General features: G+C 36.4%; 1 protein-coding gene across 7 annotated transcripts in view; it reads right to left on the reverse strand.

The window, feature by feature from the left end:
* Window positions 1–26,461, reverse strand: part of ZFYVE9 (zinc finger FYVE-type containing 9) — a 228,733-nt gene that overhangs the window by 102,374 nt on the left and 99,898 nt on the right. For all 7 annotated transcript variants that reach the window (XM_073789802.1, XM_019937810.3, XM_019937809.3 and 4 more), the window contains 2 exons: window positions 19,183–19,288; window positions 13,481–15,582 (listed from right to left, as the gene is read on the reverse strand). In XM_073789802.1, coding sequence (XP_073645903.1) covers window positions 13,481–15,582; window positions 19,183–19,252 — 2,172 coding nt within the window. In that variant the 5' untranslated portion in view covers window positions 19,253–19,288. The remainder of the gene's footprint in view (window positions 1–13,480; window positions 15,583–19,182; window positions 19,289–26,461) is intronic.

The following is a 26,461-nucleotide window of genomic DNA, read 5'->3' on the forward strand; positions in this document are numbered from 1 at the left end:
AGAGTTCACATGCTGCACCTAAAGATCCTGCATGCCGCAACTAAGACCCGGGGCCACCAAATAAATAAATAAATATTTTTTTAAAAATGAGAAACTACACCTATTAAAATGTCTAAAATCTGGGAATTCCCTGGTGGCCCAGTGGTTAGGACTCCTTGCTCTCACTGCTGAGGGCACAGGTTCAATCCCTGGTAGGGGAACTAACATCCCACAAGCCACATGGCATGGCCAAATAAATAAATAAATTAAATAAAATGTCTAAAGTCCAAACCTGACAAGACCAAATTCTGCTGAGGATGTAGAACAGCAAGAATTCTCATTCATTGCTGATGGGAATGCAAAAGTGGTACAGCCACTCTGGAAGACAGTTTGGCAGCTTCTTACAAAGAGAAACACAGGCTTACCATACTCTCCAGTAATCACACTCCTACATATTTACACAAACTAAAAACTTACATCCACTCAAAAACCTGCAATCACACTCCTACATATTTACACAAACTAAAAACTTACATCCACTCAAAAACCTGCACACGAATATTTATAACAGCTTTACTTATAATTGCCTAAAACGGAAATTAACCAAGATGTCTTTCAATAGCTGAATGAATAAACAAACTTGTGGTATACCCATACAACAGGACACAATTCAGCAATTTAAAAAAATGAGGTATCACGTCACAAAAAGACATGGAGGCTCCCTGACACTGGTTTCAGCAATGACCAAAAAAAGCAAAAATAAACAAGTGGGAGTACATCAAACTACAAACCTTCTACACAGTAAAAGCCATCAACAAAAAGGCAACATATGGAAAGGGAGAAAATATTTGAAAGTCATATATCTGATAAGGGGTTAATATCCAAAATGTACAAAGAATTTATACAACTCAATAGGAAGAAAACAAGCTAATTTAGAAATGGGCAGAAGACATGAATAGACATTTCTCCAAGAAGATATATTAATGTCCAACAGGTATGTGAAAAGGTGCTCAATGTCAGTAATCACCAGGGAAATGCAAATCAAAACCACAATGAGATATCAACTCATACCGGTCACAGTGGTTATTATCAAAAAGGCAACAAATAACAAATGTTGGCAAGGATGTAATAAAGAGAACCCTTGCACACTGTTGGTGGGAATGAAAATTGATACAGACGCTACAGAAAACAGTACAGAGGTTCCCAAAAAAAATAAAAATAGAACTATCATATGACCCAGAAATTCCACTTCTAGGTATTTATACAAAGAAAACAAAATTGCTAACTCAAATAGATACCTGCACCATCATGCTCACTGCAGCATTATTTACAATAGCCAATATATGGAAACAACCTAGGTGTCCATCAATAGATAAATGGATAAAGAAATTCTGGTATGTATTTATGTATGTATGTGTACACACACACACACACACACACACACACACACAAAATGGACTATTAGCCACAAAAAAGAATAAAATCTTGACATCTGCAACAACATGGATGCAACTTGAGGGCATTACGTTAGTGAAAATAAGTAAGACAGAGAAAGACAAATACCAGACAAGCTCACTTATATGTGGAACCTAAAAACTACCAAATCAAAACAAAACAACAACAAATAATGAGCTCACTGAATCAGAGAACAGATTGGTGGTAGTTGCCAGAGGTGGGGTGAGGATGTATGTGAAACAGATGAAGGTGCTCAAAAGACACAAACTTGCAGTTATAAAATATATAAGTCATAGGGTGTAGTGCATGCCATCCTAACTATACTTAATAATACTGTATTGCATATTTGAAAGTTGCTAAGAGAGTAAATCTTAAAAGTTCTCATCATAAGAAAATTTTGTAACTATGTATGGTACAGATGATAACTGGACTTATGGTGATCATTTCACAGTATATAAAATATATACAAATATCAAATCATTATGTCATACACCTGAAACTAATAAAATGTTATATGTAAATTATACTCAATTTTTAAAAAAGACAGGGAAGAATCTTCCCCACAGGGTCCTCCTTTTTCACGGCTGGTGGAGAGGAGGCCCTGACGGTGCCTGCTGGAGATGCCGCATTTGTAGTTGGGTAGTGGTCGTGCCCCTGGGACCATGACCCACTCTGTCACCCCCAGGACAGGAGGTGTTCCCAGACTGTTCCATGTGAGGGTCACCCTCCCGCCCCGCAAAGTGGTTGATTGTTGGAATGAGAAGAGAGCCACATTCGGGGTATATGACAACATCGGGATCCTGGGAAACTTTGAAAAGCACCCCAAAGAACTGATCAAGGGCCCCATATGGCTTCAAGGCTGGAAGGGGAATGAATTGCAGCGTTGTATCCGAAAGAAGAGAATGGTTGGAAATTGGATGTTCATTGATGACCTGCACAACCTGAACAAACGCATCAGCTATCTCCACAAATAATTTAACTGACGTGGAAAGTACCGGTAGAAGAGAATGCTGGGAACTGTGGAAGAGGTGTATCTATCACCCAAGAGAAAGGGAAAGTACTTTTCCTTATGAGGAAAGGGATTTGTATGCTCTCAGGAATAAAATGGGACTTCTTTGAAAAAAAAAAAAGGGGGGCCTTCCCTGGTGGTACAGTGGTTGAGAGTCCGCCTGCCGATGCAGGGGATGCGGTTTCGTGCCCCGGTCCGGGAAGATCCCACATGCCACGGAGCGGCTGGGCCCGAGAGCCATGGCCGCTGAGCCTGTGCTCCGCAACGGGAGAGGCCACAGCAGTGAGAGGCCCACGTACCGCAAAAAAAAAAAAGAATCTTAAATGTATATTTCTAAGTCAAAGATGCCAGTTTGAAAGCCAACATAATGTATGATACTAACTATAAGACATTCTGGAAAAGCCAAAACTACAGAGCCAGTGAAAAGATCAGTAGCTTCCACGGTTCAGAGAAAGTAAGGGAGAAATACATAAGTGGGGGACAAGGGACTTTTAGGGTAGTATAACTATTCTATATGATACTGTAATAGGATAGATAATATGCATTTATCAAACCCATAGAACTGTACAACACAAAGAGTAAACTCTAACAAAAACTATAGCATGTATTTCTTTTATAAAACTTTTGTTAATAACAATGTATCAATATTGGTTCATCAATTTCAATAATGTACCACACTAGTGCAAGATGTTAATAATGGGGTCGACTGGGGGGGCGGGGGTATATATACGTTCTGTTCAATTTTTCTGCTGTAATAATAGTCAATTCAATAAGGAAACAGTAGTCTTAAATGACACATTAGACCACTTGGACTTAATAGATATCTACAGGACATTCCATCTAAAAAAAACCGAATACACATTCTTTTCAAGTGCACATGGAACGTTCTCCAGGATAGATCATATGCTAGGCCACAAAACAAGTCTCAACAAATTTAAGAAGATAGAAATTATATCAATCATTTTTCCAACCATAATGGTATGAAACTAGAAATCAGCTACAGGAAAAAAAATGGGGAAAACACAAACACGTGGAGACTAAACAAGATGTTCCTAGAAAACCAATGGGTCAATGAAGAAATCAAAGAGAAAATCAGAAAATACCTTGAGGCAAATGAAAATGGAAACACAACTTTCCAAATATCTATGGGATGCAGCAAAAGCAGTTAAAGGAGGCAAGTTCATAGCGATACAGGCCTACCTCAAAAAAAAAGAAAACTCTCAAATAAAAACCTAAATTACCAACTAAAGGAATTAGAAAAAGAAGAACAAAGCCCAGGGTCAGTAAAAAACAGAAAATAATAAAGACCAAACTGAATTTAAAGAAAATAGAAATTAAAAACAAAAAACAGAAAAGACCAATGAAACCAAGAGCTGTTTTTTTAAAAAAGATAAACCAAATTGATAAACCAATAGTCCCACTTATCAAGAAAATAAGAGACAGGACCCAAATAAACAAAATAAGAAATGAAAGAGGACAAATAACAACTGATGCCACAGAGATACAAAAAATCATAAGAGAATATTATGAACAGTCATATGCCAATAAATTGGACAACCTAGAAAAAATGGACAAACTTCCAGAAACATATAACCTTCCAAGAATGAATCAGGAAGAAAGAGACAATGTGAACAGACCAATCACTAGTAGTGAAATTGAATTTTTGATTAAAAAAAACCCCCAAAAAACAAAAAACTCCCAGCAAACAAAAGTCCAGGACCAGACAGCTTCATAGGAGAATTCTACCAAACATATAAAAAAGAGCTAACTATTTCTCAAACTACTCTTGGGAATTCCCTGGTGGTCCATCGAATGGGGCACGGGTTCAATTCCTGGTTGGGGAACTAAGATCCCACAAGCCGTGTGGAGTGGCCAAAAAAAAGAAAAAGAAAGACACAAACAAACTATTCTAAAAAAATTGAAGAGCAGGGAACACTTTCAAATTTATTCTACGAAGCCACCATTACCCTGATACCAAAGCCAGACAAAAACACTACAAAAAAAAGAAAATTACAGGTCAATATCTCTGATGAATATAGATGCAAAAAATCCTCAACAAAATATTAGAAAACAGAATTGAACAATTATATAAAAAGGATCATACAGCATGATCAAGTGGGATTTATTCCAGGGATGAAAGATGGTTCAATATCTGCAAATCAATCAATGTGATACACCACATTAACAAAAAGATAAAATCACATGATCATCTCAATAGATGGAGAAAAAGCATTTGACAAAATTCAACAGCCATTCATGATTAAAAAAAAGAAAAAACTCTCATCAAAGTTGGTATAGAGGGAACATATCTTAACATAATAAAGACCATTTATGACAAACCCATAGCTAACACCATATTCAATGGTGAAAAGCTGAAAGCTTTTTTTTCTAAAATCAGGAACAAGACAAAGGATACCCACTCTCAATTACTTCTATTTAACATAGTATTGGATGTCCTAGCCAGAGCAATCATACAAGAAAAAGAAAATAAAAGGTATCCAAATTGGAAAGGAAGAAGTAAAACTGTCATTATTTGCAGATGACACGACACTACATATAGAAATACCCTAAAGTCTTCTCTGAAAAACTATTAGAATAAGTGAATTCAGTAAAGTTGCAATATACAAGGTTAATACACAGAAATCTGTTGCTTTTCTATAAACTAATAATGAACCACCAGAAAGAGAAAGCAAGAAAATAATCTCGTTTAAAATTGCATCAAAAAGAATAAAATACCTAGGATTAACTTAACCAAGGAGGTGAAAGACTGAAAACCATAGCACATGGATGAAGGAAACTGAAGATGATACAAAGAAATGGAAAGATATCCCATGTTCATGGATTAGAAGAAGTAATATTGTTAAAATCTGTACTACCCAAAGCAATCTACAGATTTAATGCCATCCCTATCAAAATACCCATGACATTTTTCACAAAACTAGAACAAATAATCCTAAAACTAATATGGAACCACAAAAGACCCTGAGTTGTCAGGGCAATCTTGAAAAAAAGAAAGCTGGGGTTAGCACACTCCTTGACTTCAGACTATACTACAAAGCTACAGTCATCAAAATAGCACAGTAGTGGCACAAAAAGACATATACAGATCAATGGAACAAAACAGAGAGCCCAGAAATAAAGCCATGCACTCATGGTCAATTAATCTATGACAAAGGAGGCAAGAATATACAATGGAGAAAAGACAGTCTCTTTAATAAGTGGTGCTGGGATAACTGGACAGCTACATTTATTTTACAATAAAACTCCAAGAAAACATAGAGAACATTCTTTGACACAAATCACAGCAATAGTTTTTTAGATCTGTCTTCTAAGCCAAAGGAAACAAAATCAAAAATATACAAATGGCAACTAATTAAACTGAAAAGCTTTTCTACAGCAAAGGAAACCATTAACAAAACAAAAAGACAACTTACAATATGGGAGAAAACATTTGCAAATGATATGACCAGTAAGGGGTTAATATCCAAAATATATAAAGAGCTCAAACAATTCAATATAAAAAAAATACAACCCAATTTAAAAATGGGCAGAACACATGAACATTTTTCCAAGGGAGACACACAGATGGCTAACAGGCACATGAAAAGATGCTCAACATCACTAATCCATCAGGAAAATGCAAATCAAAACCATAATGTGATATCACCTCACACCTGTCAGAATGGCTATCATCAAAAAGTCTACAAATAACAACGTCAGCAAGGATTTGGAGAAAAGGGAGCCCTTGTACACTATTGGTGAGAATGTAAATTGGTGCAGCCACTATGGAAAACAGTATGGAGATTCCTCAAAAAATTAAGAATAGAACTAACATATGATCCAGCTATCCCACTTCTGGTTATTTATCCAAAGAATATGAAAACAGTACTTGAAAAAGATATAGACACCTATGTTCATCATGGCATTATTTACAAGAGCCAAGTTATGGAAACAACCTAAGTGTCCATCAACAGATGAATGGAATAAGAATATGTAGTGCATACACACACACACACACACACACACACACACACACACACACACACACACACAATGGAATATTACTCAGCCATTAAAACGAATGAAGTTCTGCCATTTACAACAACATGGATGGACCTAGAGAGTATTATGTTTAGTGAAAAGAGTCAGACACAAAAAGACAAAACTCTATATTATCACTCATATGTGGAATCTAAAAAATGAAACGAATTAATATGACAAAACAGAAACAGACTCACAGATATAGAGAACAAACTAGTGGTTACCACTGGGGAGAGGGAGGAGGGGAGGGGCAAGACAGGAGTAGAGGATTAAGAAGTACAAACTACTATGCATAAAATAAATAAGCTATAAGGATGTATTATACAGTACAGGGAAATACAGCCGTTATTTATAATAACTTTAAATGGAATATAGGGAATTCCCTGGTGGTCCAGTGGTTGTTAGGAATCTGCGCTTTCACTGCCAAGGGCATGGGTTCAATCCCTGGTCAGGGAACTAAGATCCTACAAGCCATGCAGTGCAGCCAAAAAAACCAGAGTATAATCTGTAAAAATACTGAATCACTGTTATGCATCTGAAACTAACATAATACTGTAAATCAACTATACTTTTTTATTTTTTTGATGTTGGAGGTAGGAGTTAATTAATTAATTAATTGATTTTGCTGTGTTGGGTCTTTGTTTCTGTGCAAGGGCTTTCTCTAGTTATGGCAAGCGGGGTCCACTCTTCATCGCGGTGCGCGGGCCTCTCACTATCGCGGCCTCTCTTGTTGCAGGGCACAGGCTCCAGACGCGCAGGCTCAGTAGTTGTGGCTCACAGGCCTAGTTGCTCCACGGCATGTGGGATCTTCCCAGACCAGGGCTCGAACCCGTGTCCCCTGCATTAGCAGGCAGACTCTCAACCACTGCGCCACCAGGGAAGCCCAATCAACTATACTTTAACTTTAAAAAAAAGACTATTAATTTCTTAAAGTAGGTATGTCCAGGGAGCTGGACTAGGGACTAGGGATATGTAAAAGTAGGTAGAAGACTGCCATCTTTCAAGATATAAATATTACTTTGTTTAAAATAAAAATAGTACCAGGTCTCTTCATCCCATCTAAAAATGTGTGTTTTATTTTCAATTTCAACAGTTATTTTTAACATGATATTTTAATTCGTTAAAGTATTTTTCACTTAAACTAAAAATATACTATAATGACATAAATATCAAAATATTATTAAATATATAGTTCTTTTATAGACAAAATTACTCCTGACTACTATGGAACAGTAATTCAAATTAAAAGCACAGAGTAAAATACTGACTGTAGTTTGCCATTTTATACATAAACATATATAATATTATATAAATTATATAAACCTTTGTTATATAAATATAAATTTATATAAAATATAACATTTTATAATTACATTTATAAATGTTCATTATATGTTAAATACCTATAATCCCCACTGTGTAGAGGAAGACAGCTTTCTAGAACTATATTAAAAATTAATCTAGATCAGTTTTCAATATGTCATTTTGACATTATACATGTCATCAAGCTGTTTTAAACTAATGGGATGAAGATCATGTGTGGCTAAAAGGACTGGTACTATTGGAAATGAATCAAAAGGGAAAGAGTAACTGCAAAATAAAATCCCCAGTGTAGCCCACTTAAGTGGTACTGTGATACACAGCATCCCAGTCGAACTGAGATGATTTCCAGAAAACATACTTTCAGCACAGCACATTTCAAAACGTTTAATGGCATATTCTTCCCACAAAGTGACCTTGGTTAATCAAGTATGTTTAACAATAACTTTACAGAGATAAATCAGTGGCTAGCACAAACCTTTCCATTTCCTTTTCTTCCTTATTTAAACACAGACGTTCAGAGCTGCAAGGAAACAAAGATAAAGTCTATGCAATCCCCTCCTTTTACAGCAGAGGAAACAGAAGCCCAGAGCTGTTTCATACCCATTTCAGTGTTCTTTTCATACTACCTGTCCTACAGTTCTCTTCTCTGTCCTGTCTATTCAAATCACCATCTATTCAAACACAGTAAAAAAAAAACTCATCTATTTTGAATTCTACTTTTAAAGTCAGTTAATGTGGAAAAATAGTAAGTAAACTGGAGTGGTATATATTACTGTCACTAAATCTCTCCTTATTCCAGGACTTGGCACCCATATTGTTCTTTTCCTAATTTGTAGTTCAAGACCTGATAGGTGAAGTAAAACCTAAAATCCTGCTACCTTTGCTAGATTCCCCCATCAACTGATAGCACCAATCACTGAGCATTTTGTCTTCCTTTCAAATTCCCAATCCTTTACCACTGTCCAAAACTGATGTTCACCCAAAGACCATGACTTATATTTCTAGTAAGCAATCCAAATACAGATAAATTTTGTTGCTATGTCCAGTGTAGTAAAAGAGCAAAGGGCTTTGGAGTCAGATAAATTTGTGTTAAAATCCATGCACTCTCATTTATAAGCTCTGAGAATTTAGGCAAGTTACCTAACCTTTCTGAGGCACATTTTTCTCCCCTGTAACTGTATCTCAGAGAATTGTGTTGTTAGACCAGATAAGCCTAGCATAAAGTGGAAGTGTTAAAAAAAAATGTTACTCTCATCTTTCACACCATCCTAAACAAAGTTTCTATGTTGTAAGTATCAGTTCAAGAATTTTTACTTTAAAGGCTATTCTTATGTCTACTTCAGTAGACAGAAGAGTCATTAACCAGCTAGCATCTCGTAAGTAACAACCTGCCACATAAGTGGCAGTAATGGATAAAGTGTGATAAAGCCTTGTGAATGACCAATAAAAAATAAAAAACTTTTCCTTTAAAAATTCTTCTCCACTTTCAAAAACCTCTTTCCTGTACTCTTAAACTCAAAAGCTTTTCTTAGGCCTTTGAAGTCAAATAATCAAATAAAAAAGGGTCAAAATATTCAGGGCAAATGGAACTTGACAGAGAATGAATAACCATATTCTGCTAGATTCAGTGATTTCTCTAGGAAATTATTATGGATATATAATAACAGTGATCATCTGAACTTAGAGGGCACCTTTCTGGAAGGGAGTTCCCTGTACCTTTTTCTTTTCCTCTGGCCGCGCCATGCTGCTTGCAGGATCTTAGTTCCCTGAACAGGAATTGAACCTGGGGCTACGGCAGTGAAAAGGGCTGAGCACTAACCACTGGATCACCAGGGAACTCCCCTCTGTACTCTTTCTATTCTGTAATTTATCACCTATCATACAGCCGAAGTAGAGATTACGCTGCTATAGAACAATTATCTAAATTAATAATGTGTGAAATCATAAAATAAAACTCACATTTGCTGAGCATTTTAGAGTATGACATAGTTTTCCAATTAACAATGAAGACAAGAATAGAATCCAGATGTCCTGATGTCCATTACAACAATATAGAAATAAACTGCAGTATTTTAACACTTTCATAAATTCAACATAATTATTTTATATTCTTCTTAATGACATTATACCAAGATAAATGAATGTTGTAACAAGTATAATATCTACTACTCATCAAGACCTGGATATAGGCCCTATGTTTTGCTAAATAATTTCCCACAATTTTCTATTAACTCCTTCTATATTCAAGTGAATTTTTATCATGGCCCATTCTCCTGTACGATGATTTCCCTTTCCCTACTGCTAATTCTCCACCTGTGCTCTGCTGTGATCCCATTTTCCTCACATACTTTAGAACTGTGATCCATAAATTATATCCACTTTCTTATATCTCCTCCTCCAAACAGTCACTTATTTTTTTTTTTTTTTGGCCGCACCACACGACATGCAGGATCTTAGTTCCCTGACCAGGGATGGAAACTGCGTCCCCTGCAGTGGAAGTGCAGAGTCTTAACCACTGGACTGCCAGGGAAGTCCCAAATAGTCACTTTTTGTATCATGATTTTCCTGACTCCTGCCATTCTGGGAAAAATTAAGCTCTCATTTCTCAACATGCCTAAAGCATTTTGTTCATACTGCTATTATGAATGAGGAGAGATGCTAGGAGAAGCAGTATGTCTGAAGGAAAGAGTCCTAGCTTTAAAGGTGGCTCTAGTACTTTCAAGCTGTGTGACCTTGGGCATATTCCTTGACCTCTTTGAGCCTCTAATTCTTGATCTGTCAAATAGTAAAAAATTAACCACCCATTCTACAAGACAGTAACGGGTATTCTACAAGACAGTAATGGAATGAATATAAAGCACACATAATTGGCTCTTAATACACTGTATTATAAATTGTTGTGGGATGGTCTGTTTGTCTACTCAGATCAATAGTTCACAATGATTTTTTTAGCATTTTTGAAAAACTACAGGAAATCCAGACACTCCTCTCCCACACAGTGAAATCAGTGCCTCTGATTATAAACTCTATGAGGTCATACATTCCAATTTATGTATATCTGAATCTCCAGTACCTAGCCCAGAACCTTTCATATATTAGATGCTTAATATATGCTTGTTACAGTAAAGAGAATTTATTAGCTATAGATATTAAATAAAGAAATTATTGGAAATAACTGGATAGTAGATATATTAGAATGGAACAAACTAAATTTCTTTTTTCAACAGTAAACATTATTTTACAAAATCACATTGCTTGGGGTATTTTTCTAGCTAAATTCCAAGTATAATTTGATTAATTTACTATCTAGAAAAACTATAGCTAAGTTTATAAGCCCCTTTCTTCTGAGGAGCTCAAGGATTTTTACAGACATTACCTCAACAATCCTAGAACATCCCTGAGGAAAATGGAGATGGAAAAAGAAAAAAAGATGGAATATGAATCCATAATCCATATGAAGCCATAAATTTATAAATTCTGCAAATTCCACTCAGCAAAAATTCCATGTAATTTTTCAGCTTATGTGCATTTTGCCCCATTTTCTTTCTGAATCCACCTAAGTTACCTATTTAGTCATTACATCTGTATATGCTGGTCTGGAACAAAAGCATTTTTATTATTTGCTTAAGCAAAATTTTGGAATTTCCCTGGTGGTCCAGTGATTAAGAATCCGCCTTCCAATGCAGAGGATGCAGGTTCGATCCCTGGTCGGGGAACTAAGATCCCACATGCCGCGGGGCAACTAAGCCCGCGCACCACAACTAGACAGCCCACATGCCGCAACTACTGAGCCTGCACACTCTGGAGCCCATGCACCACAATGAGAGAGCCCGCACACCACAACTAGAGAGCCTGTGCACTCTGGAGCCCACGTGCCGCAACTACTGAGCCTGCGTGCTCTGGAGCCCACATGCCACAACTAGAGAGAAGCCCGCATGCCGCAACAAAGAGCCCACCCGCCACAACGAAAGATCCCGTGTGCCACAACTAAGACCCGACACAGCCTAAATAAATAGATAAATAGGAAGGAAATTTTAAAAAAACAAGCAAAAATTTCTGAAAGTGTTATACACAGTAAGCAAAACATAGAACAACGAAAAAATGATGACTCTAATCCCCTAACAGAAAACTGTTCAGGCTACTGACCATAGGTTTACTTCAGACTGCGAAATATTTAGGAATTAGACACATTATCTTCTCCAAATTTTAATAATCAGAGACTAACAGCCCAGTTTCAGCTTTAACTACTTTCTGCTCCCCATCATTTGGTTCTTTTGTTCTAGGACCCTATAGTAGCCCTTTTTGAATGCCCACCCAGGAACCATTCTCCCCCTTTTCCTTATTAAGAGAATCCCACTTTTGTTGAGGCAACACTGGGCTCAGCCCCAGGGGATGAATCATGATTGATCTTAGCCAATCCTGGCAATCCTGTTCCCTGTTGTCAGTCATTGGTTTAAATTGGACCTGTGGTCTAGAACTGGCTAATAAATTGAAAGAAGTTGCTGGGGATTCTTTCTACCCTGATGAGAGGGCAGCAAGAGGAATAGGCTCTTTTGCCACCAACCAATTTCTCTGCATTTGGGAAGCAGTCAGGTTGGACTTGATGCTTAAAGCTGTGCCACTATCTTGAGACCACGAGGGAAAGGCCAAGAGAACTTCAGTGATCCTGACTCTACACCCAGACATAACAGAGTCTCTATTTTCAGGCCTCTTGTTATATGAAATAAATGTTACTTTTGTCTAAGTAACTGAGGGCCAGATATTCTGTTCCTTGAAGTTCAAGTCAACTGAATTAATACAGACAGACCAATAAATCAGGCAAGAAGGAAAGTAGAGGTTAATTACTGAGTACTTACTATTACATGTAATTTCATTTAATCTTCACAACAGCCCGATGAAAATTATCTTTTGATTCATTTTTTATGAAAAAATAAAACTTAATAAAGTTATATAGTTAAAAGTAACAAAGCTGAAGTTCAAATCCAGAACTGACACCAAACCTTACATTCTTTTTAAAAATACAAAATCCCATTTCCTCCTTGTTTACTTACAGTTCTTGTTTAAAAAACAGACTAGTATATTGATGTGGTACTAGCTAACAGAATTTAGGGAGAGCTAAGGAATATCACCTATTCTTATAACCTTGTCACAAGGATCTATAGTCTTCAACTCTTTTTTGTATCAAAGTTATATGGGGGGGGGAAAGACAAAAATATATATGTGTACCAAAAGTTCCAGAATGTCTAGTACAATGGCAAAAATCCTATAGCAAAAACTGGGATGGATTCTAAGTATAATATCCAATTACTCAAGAATTAAAAAATATGAAGTCAATCACAAACATTTCTTAAATCAAAAGAATAACTTCCTTATTTCAAGCTATTCCATTAACCAAGTATCAATACAGTAACCAAAGTTACCACTTCCTCAGTTCTCATCTATTCATGAAAACTGATCCAGCTTAAGTCTTCACAATAAAAAAAAAATTATATAAACACTAAGAATCAGCAAGGTGATTTTTCATTTGGAAATTTACTAGAATTGCATGCTCAAAAACTATTTATGATGTCATCTCAAGGAGAAGTATGTTCACCTTATATTACCTTTATTAATTTCTAATTGAGCATTACAAAATGCACACGCCAGATTCCTGAGCTGATACACCCAACTTACCTTCCCACATGCTCTGCAATGATGCCTCCTTTTGGTGAATGTAAACCTGGCTTCACATTTCATGCAATTTGGAGCCTGAGAATCTGGTACCCATACTGGAGCCACTTCACCCAGAGTGGTAAATGGCTTTCTAGCAGAAATTCCAAACTGACCAGCTCTGAGATCATTATCTGGGCTTTCTGGAGGTAATGCAACGCACTGTCTACTGGATATCCCAGACTCATAACTTTCTAAATGTTCCCCATTTGTATCAGCGATAGAGATATTTCCCAAAGAGGCATTGCATACATTGGTTGCTGAATTTTCCCCTAATTTTGCTTTCCCAAGAACATCATTTTTGTTTTTAATATTATTTCCATTGTTTGCAGGAAGGTCATTTTGTAAATGGTCTGATAATGGCTTTGGAATTTGAAGTTTAAGATTAGAAGGTTGCTTGGGTCTTGCACCACCAAAAGGAACACTGATAGATTGCAGGTTTGCTACTATCTTGGGTGAAGATTGCCCAAGCACTGATGGAACCTGGCTACAGAAATTGTGTAAGTAATTTTTCTTCATTAGGTCACCAGTGCTGTTTAAAAGTAGTCCACTCCCTTCTGTGGCTTCATTTCCTCTCTGTTCATAAATATTTGAGTAGCATTCTGACTTGCTCTCCTCTATTTCCTTTTCTTCTGTTACTGAATCTTCTTTGGAAGGTAAAGTCTTTGGAACAAAACAAACAACTGGGCTCTGCATTCCATAGGAATCACAACAGTTAGATAGTGAATTTGCTGCTGGTGTATCCATAACAGTGGAGAAATCGCATCCTTCACTTTCATTCATGCAAGTTTGTTTTAAATCTAGACCTGCTTCTGCCATTCTATCACACTCTCCTCCACTATCATCATAAGTATCTTCAGGCTGATTCATGTGCAGAAACTTCTCATTTTCTTTATTTACTTGGCTGTCATTCATCTTGTTTGGTTTAGTCAATTTCCAATTAATCATCTCCTGAGATTCAGAGAAATGCTCAGTCATATTAAGAAGTTCTGTAGTGCCAAGAATTTCTTCATGTTTACAGCCTTCATTTTCATCAGCTCTAACTTCACCAGGCACAAGGCAATCTGAAAACTGTTCACCGTTATCATCCCTGCCAGACCCATTAGGCATGTCAGCTTTGAGAAGCAAAGGTAAACCAGACTGGATGGATTCTTCAGTTGTTCTTTCCTCTGCTGGCTCTTTTTTCATCAAAATTCCCTCACTCAAGTGGGAAAAGGAGTTTGGACTCCCTAGATCTGTCCTAGGAGAGCTGGTTTTGCCAGTGAGAACCTCATCTGGTGTAGAGTCCTCTTGCTTTACAGCAGGACCTTCATCTGTTCCCTGGGATGAGATTACTGAATCTGGTGTTAAACTTGTAATCACAGACATGGTGGGGTCTCTATCTATATTTTCATCATCCTGTAACTGTGAAGGGGTACAGACATTGGCTAGATTATCAGATGAAGCAGTACATATGTATTTAACAGAATCCCCCTCTGCATTTGGTCTACTCAATGGATCCATTTGTTTCTCTGAGTTCATATCTTTTTCAGTGGACCCATTTACACTTAAACTAAATTGATCAGTTTGTCTGTTTTCGTTATCCAGTGAACAGCTAAAAGCATCCATGAGGGATTGACTATTATAATTATTACAATCCTGCAAATCGCTTTGTAATGTCCTTTTATCACAGTTATGCATGACGGCTACAACAAGAACGCTCTTCTCATCTGGCAGACAAGGAAGATTTCCACATTTCTTCTCTCCCACTTCGACAGTACCGCATTGATCATCTTGATTACAGTTCCTCTTAATTAACTGGTCTTCTGCAACTGCATTTTCATCAATCCACATTGTGTTGGTCTCTGGATTCAGACTACAGTCCTGTCCATTAGCACAATGGTCCTCTCCCTCTGTGTTAAGAGGAGCTGAATGAGCCAGGGAGAAGACTTTCAGCCGTGGCTGTGACTCAGAAACTGTAGGTTCATTCACACTGGCCAATGCAGGGTTAAACGACAATCGGGGAGAAGGGGGATCTAGAATCTTATTCCACCTTGTATCCAATAAAATAGGAGAAACGGTTTCATCTGAAAAAATAAATAATTATAATAAGTCTGCTGGTAACACTGATAAGGCTAGGACTAAGTTAATCAACTACATTTGCAAATATGCCCTGAAATTAAAATATTCCTAGGATATGTGAAAACAGAATATTCCTAGGGTATGAAGTTTCTAATTTCTAGCTAAGGATAAGAAAATACATTTAAGACTGTTCCCTGTATTATATATCACCAAATGGTAATATCTCAGAACATTCCAAACAACAAAAGAATTCTACTTCAATCTAGTTGGCATAATTAAAGTGGCCCCCAGGCTGTACTTTGGGGCTGGGGAGGGGAGGGCAATAATGGGGAAGGCCTTGGACTGGCCCAGCACAACATGGGGTAGGGGGCTAATCTAAGGTGGAAGAAAAATCAGAACGGTGATGAGGATACAGTAATTGAGTGGGAAGGAAAACAAAGGAATTTTCTGTGGAGATGGCATGCTCTGTAATCTACATCATGACTGAGATGTGGTTACATGGATATATCTCTTGGTCAAAACTGTACAGTTAAGATCTACACATTTCAATGTATAAATTCTATCTTCAAAAAATTGTAAAAAATAACAATGAAGCAGGGAGGAGCAAATGAAGATATATAAATGAAAAATGGCAGCATGTCAATCACTGCTGAAGTTGGGTAATGGGTACACTAGAGTTTATTACACTCTTCTATTTACTTTGTAGATATATAAATGAAAAATGGCAGCATGTCAATCACTGCTGAAGTTGGGTAATGGGTACACTAGAGTTTATTACACTCTTCTATTTACTTTGTATATATTTGAAATTTGCCCACAATAATAAGCTAAAAAGTTTGTTACAGCATGTGAAATTCTGCTTATAACCATGTCACAATACATTATTATTTAGGTTCATATTTACACTATTATCTGAGGAAATTTGGCAGAAAGTATCATTTGCCATATTAAAACAACCTTCTTATATTCTACCAATAAGCATAATCTCATTTAATGTTTCTGTTTATTTTTTAATAGATCATAACTATGATGGCATTTTCCCAAGTTATTGTGCTATGTGTCTAATTAGAGAAATAAGAAATTATGCACTTATTGCTTTTCCTGTTTTCCTATAGTAAATATGATAATCACAGCCCTGAAGTTATACAGACATGCTTTCCTCTCATAAATCTTTAATGCTCCCTTGGCACCTTGTTCATATCTCTATTAAAGCATTTATTACACTGCATTGCAATGGTTTATTTACCTGACTTTTTCAGGCAGAAACCACTTATTTCCATCAATGTAAATCCTTGCTTTGCACAGCGCCTGATATGTAGCAGGTAGCATATATTTATTGTAGCACCATAAATATATGCTATGTGAGTATCTACCACTGTAAAAGCATTGGGTGGACTTTGAGATTAAATGATAGCTCCAAGAAGTATATAATCTAGTTGGAAAAATAAGAAATAGATACAATACACATGAATCGCTAACTAGCAGTACAGAATAGCATAAGTATTCAAAAACTATTATGTAGTAGTAGAAAATAAATTGAGAGGACAAAGGTATTTTACAGGCTGAGGCAGCAAGCTTGAATTCATGGAAGCAGGAGGAAATGGGCTGGGCTTCAAGGACAATTTTACAAAAAGTTTGGAAAACAGGGCATTCGTAAGAGGGGAACAAGTAAAAGTACAGCCCCAAACACAACAATCTGAGAAAGCAATTAAGTAAATCAGTTTGGGTTGAAAGAAGAATTAGTGTAAGAAAGTAGTGAAAAGAAGCTAGAAAGGTCAGATTGTAAAGGCCATAAAAAATCAGATTGCGTGAAGAACGGGCTTAATATGCTCTGAGTGTTAAATGTTAAATCCTGAGTTTACCAAATTTGGGCTAGCAGAGGCTTGAGATTTGGTAACATGTATTTCCTTTAAAAAAAGAAATCGTATTTCCAAGCTGGTTCACAGAAATAAAAAAGAAACACTGTCTCTTATAAGAATATTTAATAATATTCAAACAGAAATCATCATGTATTAAAATTTTCATTATTTAACCACCAACTGGGTATAATGTTAATTATCTAATGTCATCACAGTTTGTGTGTGGTACATTTTTCATTTAAAGGAGGAAATTAACATGAAATGAGAAAACACTTTAAAAAAAATATATTTGGAAAGGTACCAGGCTAGAGGTGGTAGTTTTAATGCAACTGGTACTGAGATGTTTAAAAAATAGTTGAAAACAAATGAAGAGCATAGTTACAAACAAGCTGGCTTCTGAAATTACTCTCCTTCTAAAGGAGTTACTTTGGTAAGCAAATGCTATATTTCAAACTAAAATGACAATTTTTACTGACTCAACAAAAATGTACTGCAAATCAACTATATACAAAATACCCTACTAGAATCTACAGAAGTCACAAAGAGACTGATGTAAAAAACAAATAATTTTATTAATGAGAGTCAATGGTATTCTAGAAGAATAGTATTCACAGGATTAGGTGTAGCATTTGTGTAGATGACAAATAACTGTAATAGGGCCAAACCAAAGAAGGGATTGAGAAAATACTTGTATAAATGACTGAAACTAAGAGGATAATATACCTTCCACCTTGGTATGTATAAAGCCCACCTAGATCCCAAAAAATCCAAAAAGATTCGGTTTCACGTTTACATGAATCAGGAGTTAGGCTAGGGTCACGGGTTAGCTTTGGGTCATCAACAGTAAAATGTAAGAGCAGGCCATTCCAGGTATCTTTCTTCTCCCTTCTTACCCCCATGAGCACATATCTTTTTAATGCTTGCTCTAGCATAGGCCCAAAACAACAAAATCAAAACTAATCTCTCTTCCCAACTGCTATCAAAGAACAACCTGAATCACCAGATATAGTAAAGGTTTGGAGACTACTACTAAAATCATGGGCTTTAGATGGAAATATATCACTTTGTAAACTTGTTACATGCCATTTTCTGTTAGAAACCAAGAACACCAGGGAAGCAGGATAAAGTGAAAGACAGATATTTAATTATGGCTTACACATTCTAGTCATACTGACAGGTGAATTTAAGGAAAATTCCCTAAATGAAGTGAATCTTTAGCAGACATTTTTAGACTGGGCCTTGAGAATATATAATTTAATTAACCATTTGGTAGATACTTAAAAATGTAAATCTTTTAAAATTAGGTTTAAAATGGATCTTGCTTTATTGGTCAATCAATATGAAAGAAGCTATTTTCTTAACTTGGGAAATACAATCACACATTCTAAAGCTTTTCCTGACCATAAATTGGATTCTAATCCTGCACTTATGAACAAACTAACTTGGGGAAGATGCTTAACCTTTCTGTGCCTCTATCTTCATCTGTAAAATGTAGGTAAGATTTACTTTCATGGGATTATTTTAAAGATTAAATGATATAATCCATGTGAATGATTTAGCATAGTATCTGGCACACAGTTAGTGCTAACAAAAATGTTAGTTCTTCCTCTGAATATTAATATATAATACTATCATTATTGAGGCATTGGACCTTCCTTTCTTTTTTTTAAGTACTGCATCCTCTTATAATCCCACATTTTCTATATCATAAATACATTCAAACAGAGTCACCAAGTAAATTCTCACCTTCGTTTTGTTCAAATTCATCTAACACCTTGTCCAGGTTGTAAGCTTCTGCTTGGAAGTAATTCTCCATCGGTGAGAAAACACCACTCAAGAGACTTGTTTAAATCTAGAAAATAGATCAAATTTGTATTACACTTTCAATTATTAAAATATTATTTATAGACATTACAACTGGTAAAACAGAAATACAAAGGATCTTAAGACTATGATGAACAATTACATGCTAATAAATTGGACAACCTAGAATAAATGGATAAATTCCTAGACACATACACCCTACCAACAATGAATCATAAAAAAAAAGGAAAATCTGAACAGACCAATTACTAATAAGGTGATTGGATCACTAATTAAAAAACATCCCATAATACACTCTCTGATGCCAAACTATACTACAAAACTACAGTAATCAAAATAGTATAGTACTCACACAAAAACAGACACATAGATCAATGGAAGAGAATAGAGAGCCCAGAAATAAATCCACACTTGTATGGGCAATTAATCTATGACAAAGGGAATGGGGCAAAGACAGCCTGTTCAATAAATGGTGTTGGGAAAACTAGACAGCTACATGCAAAAAAAAAAAAAAAAAAAAAATTTAAACCGACTACTTTCTCACACCATATATAAAAATAAACTCAAAATGGATAAAAAGACTTGAACGTTAAGACCTGAAACCATAAAACTAGAAGAAAACATAGGCAATATGCTCTTTGACATCAGTCTTAGCAGTTTTTTGGGGGTATGTCTCTTCAGGCAAAGAGAAACAAAAGCAAAAGTAAACAAATAGAACCACATCAAACTAAAAAGCTTTTGCCCAGCAAAGAAAACTATCAACAAAACCAAAAGGCTGCCTACTGAATGGGAGAAGATATTTGCAAATGATATATCCAACAAGGGATTAGTATCCAAAATATACAAAGAACTCATACAAGTTAACATCAAAAAAAGAAAAATTAAAAGTGGGCAGAGGATCTGAATAGACATTTTTCCAAAGAAGACATAAGATGGCCAACAGGCACATGAAAAGATGCTCAGCATCACCAATCATTGGGGAAATGTAAATCAAAACCATAAAGATATCATCACACCTGTCAGAATGGCTATCATCAAAAAGAAAACAAATAACAAGTGCTGGAGAGAATGCTGAGAAAAGAGAACCCTTGTGCACTACTGGTAAAAATGTAAATTGATTCAGCCACTACAGAAAACAGTATGAAGGTTCCTCAAAAAATTAAAAACATAACTACCATATAACCCAGCAATTCCATTTCTAGGTACGCAACCAAAGGAAAGAAAATCAATATCTGGAAGAGAGTCTGCACCTCCATGTTCACTGCAGCATTATTTACAACAACTAAGACATGGAAACAACCGAAATACCCATCAAAAGATGAATGGATACAGAAAACGTGGTGTGTTTGTGCATGCGTGTGTGCGTGCATTAGTGTGTATAAGATAGAATATCATTCAGCCATTAAAAGGAAGGAAGTCCTGTCATTGTCAACACCATGGATGGACCTTGAGGGCATTATGCTAAGTGAAATAAGTCAGAGAAAGCAAATACCAGATGAACTCACTTATACGTGGATTCCAAAACAACCAAACTCACAGAAACAGAGAACAGATTCAGTGTTGCCAGAGGCAGGGTATAAGGGATGACAGAAACAGGTGAAGGTGGTCAAAAGTTACAAACTTCCAATTATAAGATAAATAAGTTCTAGGGATATAATGTACAGCATGGTAGGTATAGTTAACAATACTGCATCATATATCTGAAAGTAGCTAAGAGAGGTAATCTTAAAAGCTCTCATCAAAAGAAAAAAATGTATAACTATGTGAGGTGATGGATGTTAAGTAAACTTACTGTGGTAATCATTTCACAATATACACATATATTAAATCATTACATTGTGCAACTTAAACTAATACAATGTTATAAGATCTGACTTACATACATCATGGAATGATTACCACAATGAATTTTGTGAACATCCATCATCTCATATAGATACAAAATAAAAGAAAAAAATTTTATCCTTGTGTTGCAAACTCTTAGGATTTACTCACTTAACAACTTTCATATATAACATACAACAGCATTAATTATATTAATCGTGTTATATATTACATCCCTAGTACTTATTTATCTTATAACTGGAAGTTTCTACCTTTTGACCACCTTCATCTAATTCTCCCTCCTCCCACCCTATGCCTCTGATAACCACAAATTTGGTGTCTTTTTCTGTTTGTTTTTTTGTTGTTTTTGAAGTGTAACTGACCTACAATACTATGTTAGTTCCCAGTGTACAACGTAGCAATTTACTATCAATATTTCTATAAATTACAAAATGGTCACCATGGTCAACTTCTATTTATTAATTGGCTCCTGTTAGGTAATTTAAGTTTAGGTAGACAAGCAGGCTGCATAATCTATGAATGGTTTTTCTTAAATCTGTCTTTTGTGTCTAATGACTTACAGTTCAAAAAACTTTCATATACATGCCGTTTTTAATAAAGACTGCATATTTAGACTGTCCAATGCAAAGAGATGAATAAAATTTCTCACAACACACAATCTAGCATATTTAATATACACCTACAATAGTTAGCATTTCATGGTCATTATATGTAAAATATTAGTAAACAAACAATCAGATCAACATATTTATAGTGCCTCTACTGTATGCAGGGTACTGGGATCAACTGAAGTCTCAGATATCATCCCTAACATCAAGAATCTTAACATTTACTTAATGGTAAACAATGCTAAATAAGAAAATTTAAATAATAATAAATGATTTTAATAACAACACAGCACAAGAGACACAGGTACTACGTGATTAATCTGTCAGATAACATCAACAGATAAGTGTACCTGAATAAGTACTGTAAAAGTTCAAGAAATGGGAACTTCCCTGGTGGTCCAGTGGCTAAGACTCCACACTCCCAATGCAGGGGACCCGGGTTCAATCCTCGGTCAGGGAACTAGATCCCACATGCCGCAACTAAGAGTCTGCATGCCACAGCTAAAGATCCCTCGTGCCACAACTAAGACCCGCGCAGCCAAATAAATAAATAAAATAAGTATTTTAAAAGTTAAAGAAATGGACCACATCACGAGTCTGGATGGTCAAGAAAGGCATTATTTATGGATTTGAGCTGAGTTTGGAAGGACAGATAAAATTTTAACAGATACCCCAGAGAGGAAGATGCAGAAGTGAAATTTCAAACAGGGAGAGACATGCAAGGAGTGATCTAGGAATGGGCAATTATTGAGGGATCAGTGAAATTGGAGCAAGGATTTATTTACATGGATAACAGCAGGACACAGCTGGAAACACAGACAGGCATCATATTATGGAAGCCCTGGAATGCCAGTCTGAGAAAGATATTGTTTATACTTTAAGCAATGGGAAGTACTATAGCATAATGGATAAGAACATGAACTCTAGGACTCGATTGTCCAAGTTCTAATCCTAGTTCCTAACTCACTTACTAACTATATGACTTTGGGGAAGTTAATCAATTTACCTGAGACTTAATTTTCATCTATAAAACTGAGTAATAATAGTACATACCAAAAGATTAAATAAATTGACATAGGTAACACATTTAAAACACTGCCTGGCACATGATAAGTGCTTCATAAGCAATTATTTAAGTTTTTAAGCCTTGGAGTTGATCATTTTATTATAAAATAAATAACCTAACAACAGTGATTACACAGGCTAGTTTTCAGCCCCATCCTCCCTTCCACTAATATTTATTGAGCACCTATTATGTGTAGACACTATGCTTGGTGCTGGAACACTACTTGAATATACATTTCTTCAATGTACCATGCCCTTTTCCTCTTCAAGACCTTTTATCTGTCTCCCCCTCCTTGCCAAAATAACTCTGCATCTTTTAGCTCTTAGCTCAAAAAAAAGACAAGAAGTCTTCCCTGAACCCCTAAAAAAAGTGATCTCCCCTTATAATCTCTCACAGTACCTCCACTTTTCCTTTTATAGTAATTATCACAATCTATAAACATACATTGGTGTGATTATTTGATTAATGTCAATCTCTCCCACCAGACTCTAGACACCACAAAGACACCCACTAGACTGTGTTCACCATGTGATTCCCACAGAACCTGATGTGGTACCTATTCAATAAACACCTGTGGAATGAATAAATGAACAGTATAAACAGTTAGTGTTTATACTCTGTTTACACTCAAGAAGTTGTGTTAAACTTCAATTATAATTATTGATTATGATTGATAATGATTGATTATGATTGATAATTATTGATTATCTAAAACAGATGCTTTTAGGTAAACAGTGGGGAAGAAAATATTCACAATGCCTCAAAATATCATTTCACAGATGACTTATTAATTCCAAAGGAGAAAATGTATGTTTACAGTGAAGAGATGCAGTAATCACTACCTTAATCAAATGATCAAGCTTAGCATCACTAACAGTTTAACAAGCTGACAATATGTATCTCCTGATGTGATGCAATAAACTTAAAACATCACCCACAGTTATTCTTCTCCAAACTGTTTAATCTGAATTGAATCACGAACAATTACAAATCTAGAATGTGAGGCATTCTGTAAGACAGCTGTCTGGACTCTTCAAAAAATTCGGTGTTATGAAAAACAAGATCATTCTGAATTGAGAGAGACTAAAGAGATTAAACAACCAAATGCTATGCATAAACACTAACTGGATCCTAGATCAAGAAAAATACACAAATAGGGACTCCCTGGCGGCGCAGTGGTTAAGAGTCCGCCTGCCAATGCAGGGGACACGGGTTTGAGCCCTGGTCCAGGAGGACCCCACATGCCACGGAGCAACTAAGCCCATGCGCCACAACTACTGAGCCTGTGCTCTAGAGCCCGCAAGACACAACTGCTGAGCCCGCGCACCTAGAGTGCGTGCTCCACAACAAGAGAAGCCACCACAATGAGAAGCCTGCGCACCACAACAAAGAATTGTCCCTGCTCGCTGCAACTAGAGAAAGCCCGAGCGCCACCAACTAGAGAAAGCCCAAGCGCAGCAATGAAGACCCAGTGCAGCCAAAAATAAATTAATTTTAAAAAAAAGAAAATACACAAATACCCATACACAGCAAAAAAAAAAAAAAAGACATTTAAGGAATAATCAGGGGAATTTGGACTATACATTAGTATTACATTGAATTAATGATCATTTTTTTGGATATGATAATGGTATTTAAATTTTGTATGCGAATGTCCTTACTCATAGGAGATGCCTGCTGAACTATTTAGGGAAGAAGTGTTATGTTATCCGTAACTAACTTTCAAATAATAACTTTCAAATAATTCAGGAAAAAAGTATGTGAGTGTGAGTGAGTGGCAAGGGTGGAGGAGGTGAGGAGAGAGGTGCTCAAGAAAGAGACAAAATGGTAAAAATTGATGAATCTGGTGAAGGATATATGGGTCTTCACTGTACTATTCTTTCAACTTTTCTATAGGCTTGAAATTTTTTAAAAGAAAAGGTAAAAAGTGTACTGAGCTTGTGGTGGGAAGCATTCCTTCCCACTTTGAATACAGAAATTCTAGACAAAATAGATTATTTTTAAAGAGTTTATACAGTGAAATTCAAAAACAAGAAAGAGAAATATGCCATTAACCAAGAAGAAATCAAGCCACAGCGATGAGTGAGAACTGAAGTGTGGCAGTTCACAGAGGTTACAGAACTAGACAGCAAACTTCAGACCTGGGATTTGAAAGCTAGCAGGTAGGATGGGAAGTATGTGCTATAAACTTCTAGAAGTTTCTGCATTACAGAAGGCCAGACTGGGCTCTCTGCATAAAGCCAGGAGCTGGAGAAAAAAGTGCCCCAAGTGGCCCCAAGACTCAGCAATGGTGCAGGATGGAATAGTGCGCCAATAAAATCAACTTTCAGAAATCAGAATTCCTAGCCTGTTCCTCCCTCAGGATTGGTAATGAAACTAAGTCTTCCCATTCATGAACATAACATGGTTTATCTCCTCTTCCTCAGCTCTCCTCTTCCCGTGACTTGCAGTAATGTTTTTAATTTTAAGAAGTCATTAAATATGGGACAGTGGGGAGAGAAGAATGCATGTGACTGTAAAGGAGTAGCACAGGGGATATATCCGTGGTGATAGAATCGTGCTGTATCTTAAATTGTAATGGTGGTTACATAAATCTACCTGTGATAAATGGGAGAGAACTACATACACTCGTGAATATGCTCACAGCAGCATTATTCATAACAGCTAAAAGGTAGAAACAACCCAAATATCTATCAACTGATGAATGGACAAATAAAATATTAATTTCCTGGGTTTTATATTTTCTCGAGTTATGTAAGGTGTAACGAATGAGAAAAACTGTGTAAACGAAACTTTCTACAGTATTTTTGCAACTTCCTGTGAGGCTATATTTACTTCAAAATAAAAAGTTGAAAAAATTTAAATAAAAGGGAAAAATTATTAAAAATTCAATAAACAGGGAGCAGATGAAGAGGGCATCTGTGTAAGGGGGGAGTCAGAGCCCAAGTGTGGTGAAGCAGATGTCCTTGCACAGGGGTGGCCCGGCATAATGTGTCAGAGCCCCAGGGGGAAGGAAACTGCCTACACAGGACAGCCCAGTGTGGGGTGTTAGAGCCCAACAGAGGTAAGGAAGGCATCCACATGAAGGGGATGGTCTGGCAGACAGAGAACACAAGTGGGTAAGGCGGCTTCATATGCAGGAGGGGTGAGGAGGAGATATAAGAGGGCAGTCCAGGGTGGCGGGTCAGAGCCTGAGCAGGATTAGAAGGACCAAGGGGAGAAGAGAGTGATAGGACACGGGTTACATGTAGAAAGATGGATCAAGTAAGTGACTACATGAAGGGCAATGGGAGCAAGGTTTCTCACTGTTGGAGAAGGGGTTAAAATGCAGAAAAAGAGAAAACTGGAAAGAACCCTGCAGTGTTGGTTTGGAATCTGGGGTATCAGTTTGAACTCATGGACTTCAATAAACATACTTATAGCAATAAACATAGTTTTGTGTTCAATGAACATAGCAATAAACATAGATGTAAAAGTGTGTGTGTGTGTGTGTGTACACATATATTCTCTAGTGCTATACACAAAGAATCTTGGAGCAGCAAATCCTCAGCTCAATTCCATGTAGCAATGAGCATACCTAGCACCAGATTTGATTTATAAATATTGTTATTCACTAAAAGGAACAAGGGCTCCATGGAAAAATGGCTGATTCCAAAGCTGGAGTAGAAAAAATACAAGAACT

The sequence above is a fragment of the Tursiops truncatus genome, chromosome 1, assembly GCF_011762595.2.
Source record: "Tursiops truncatus isolate mTurTru1 chromosome 1, mTurTru1.mat.Y, whole genome shotgun sequence".
Classification (NCBI taxonomy): Eukaryota; Metazoa; Chordata; class Mammalia; order Artiodactyla; family Delphinidae; genus Tursiops; species Tursiops truncatus.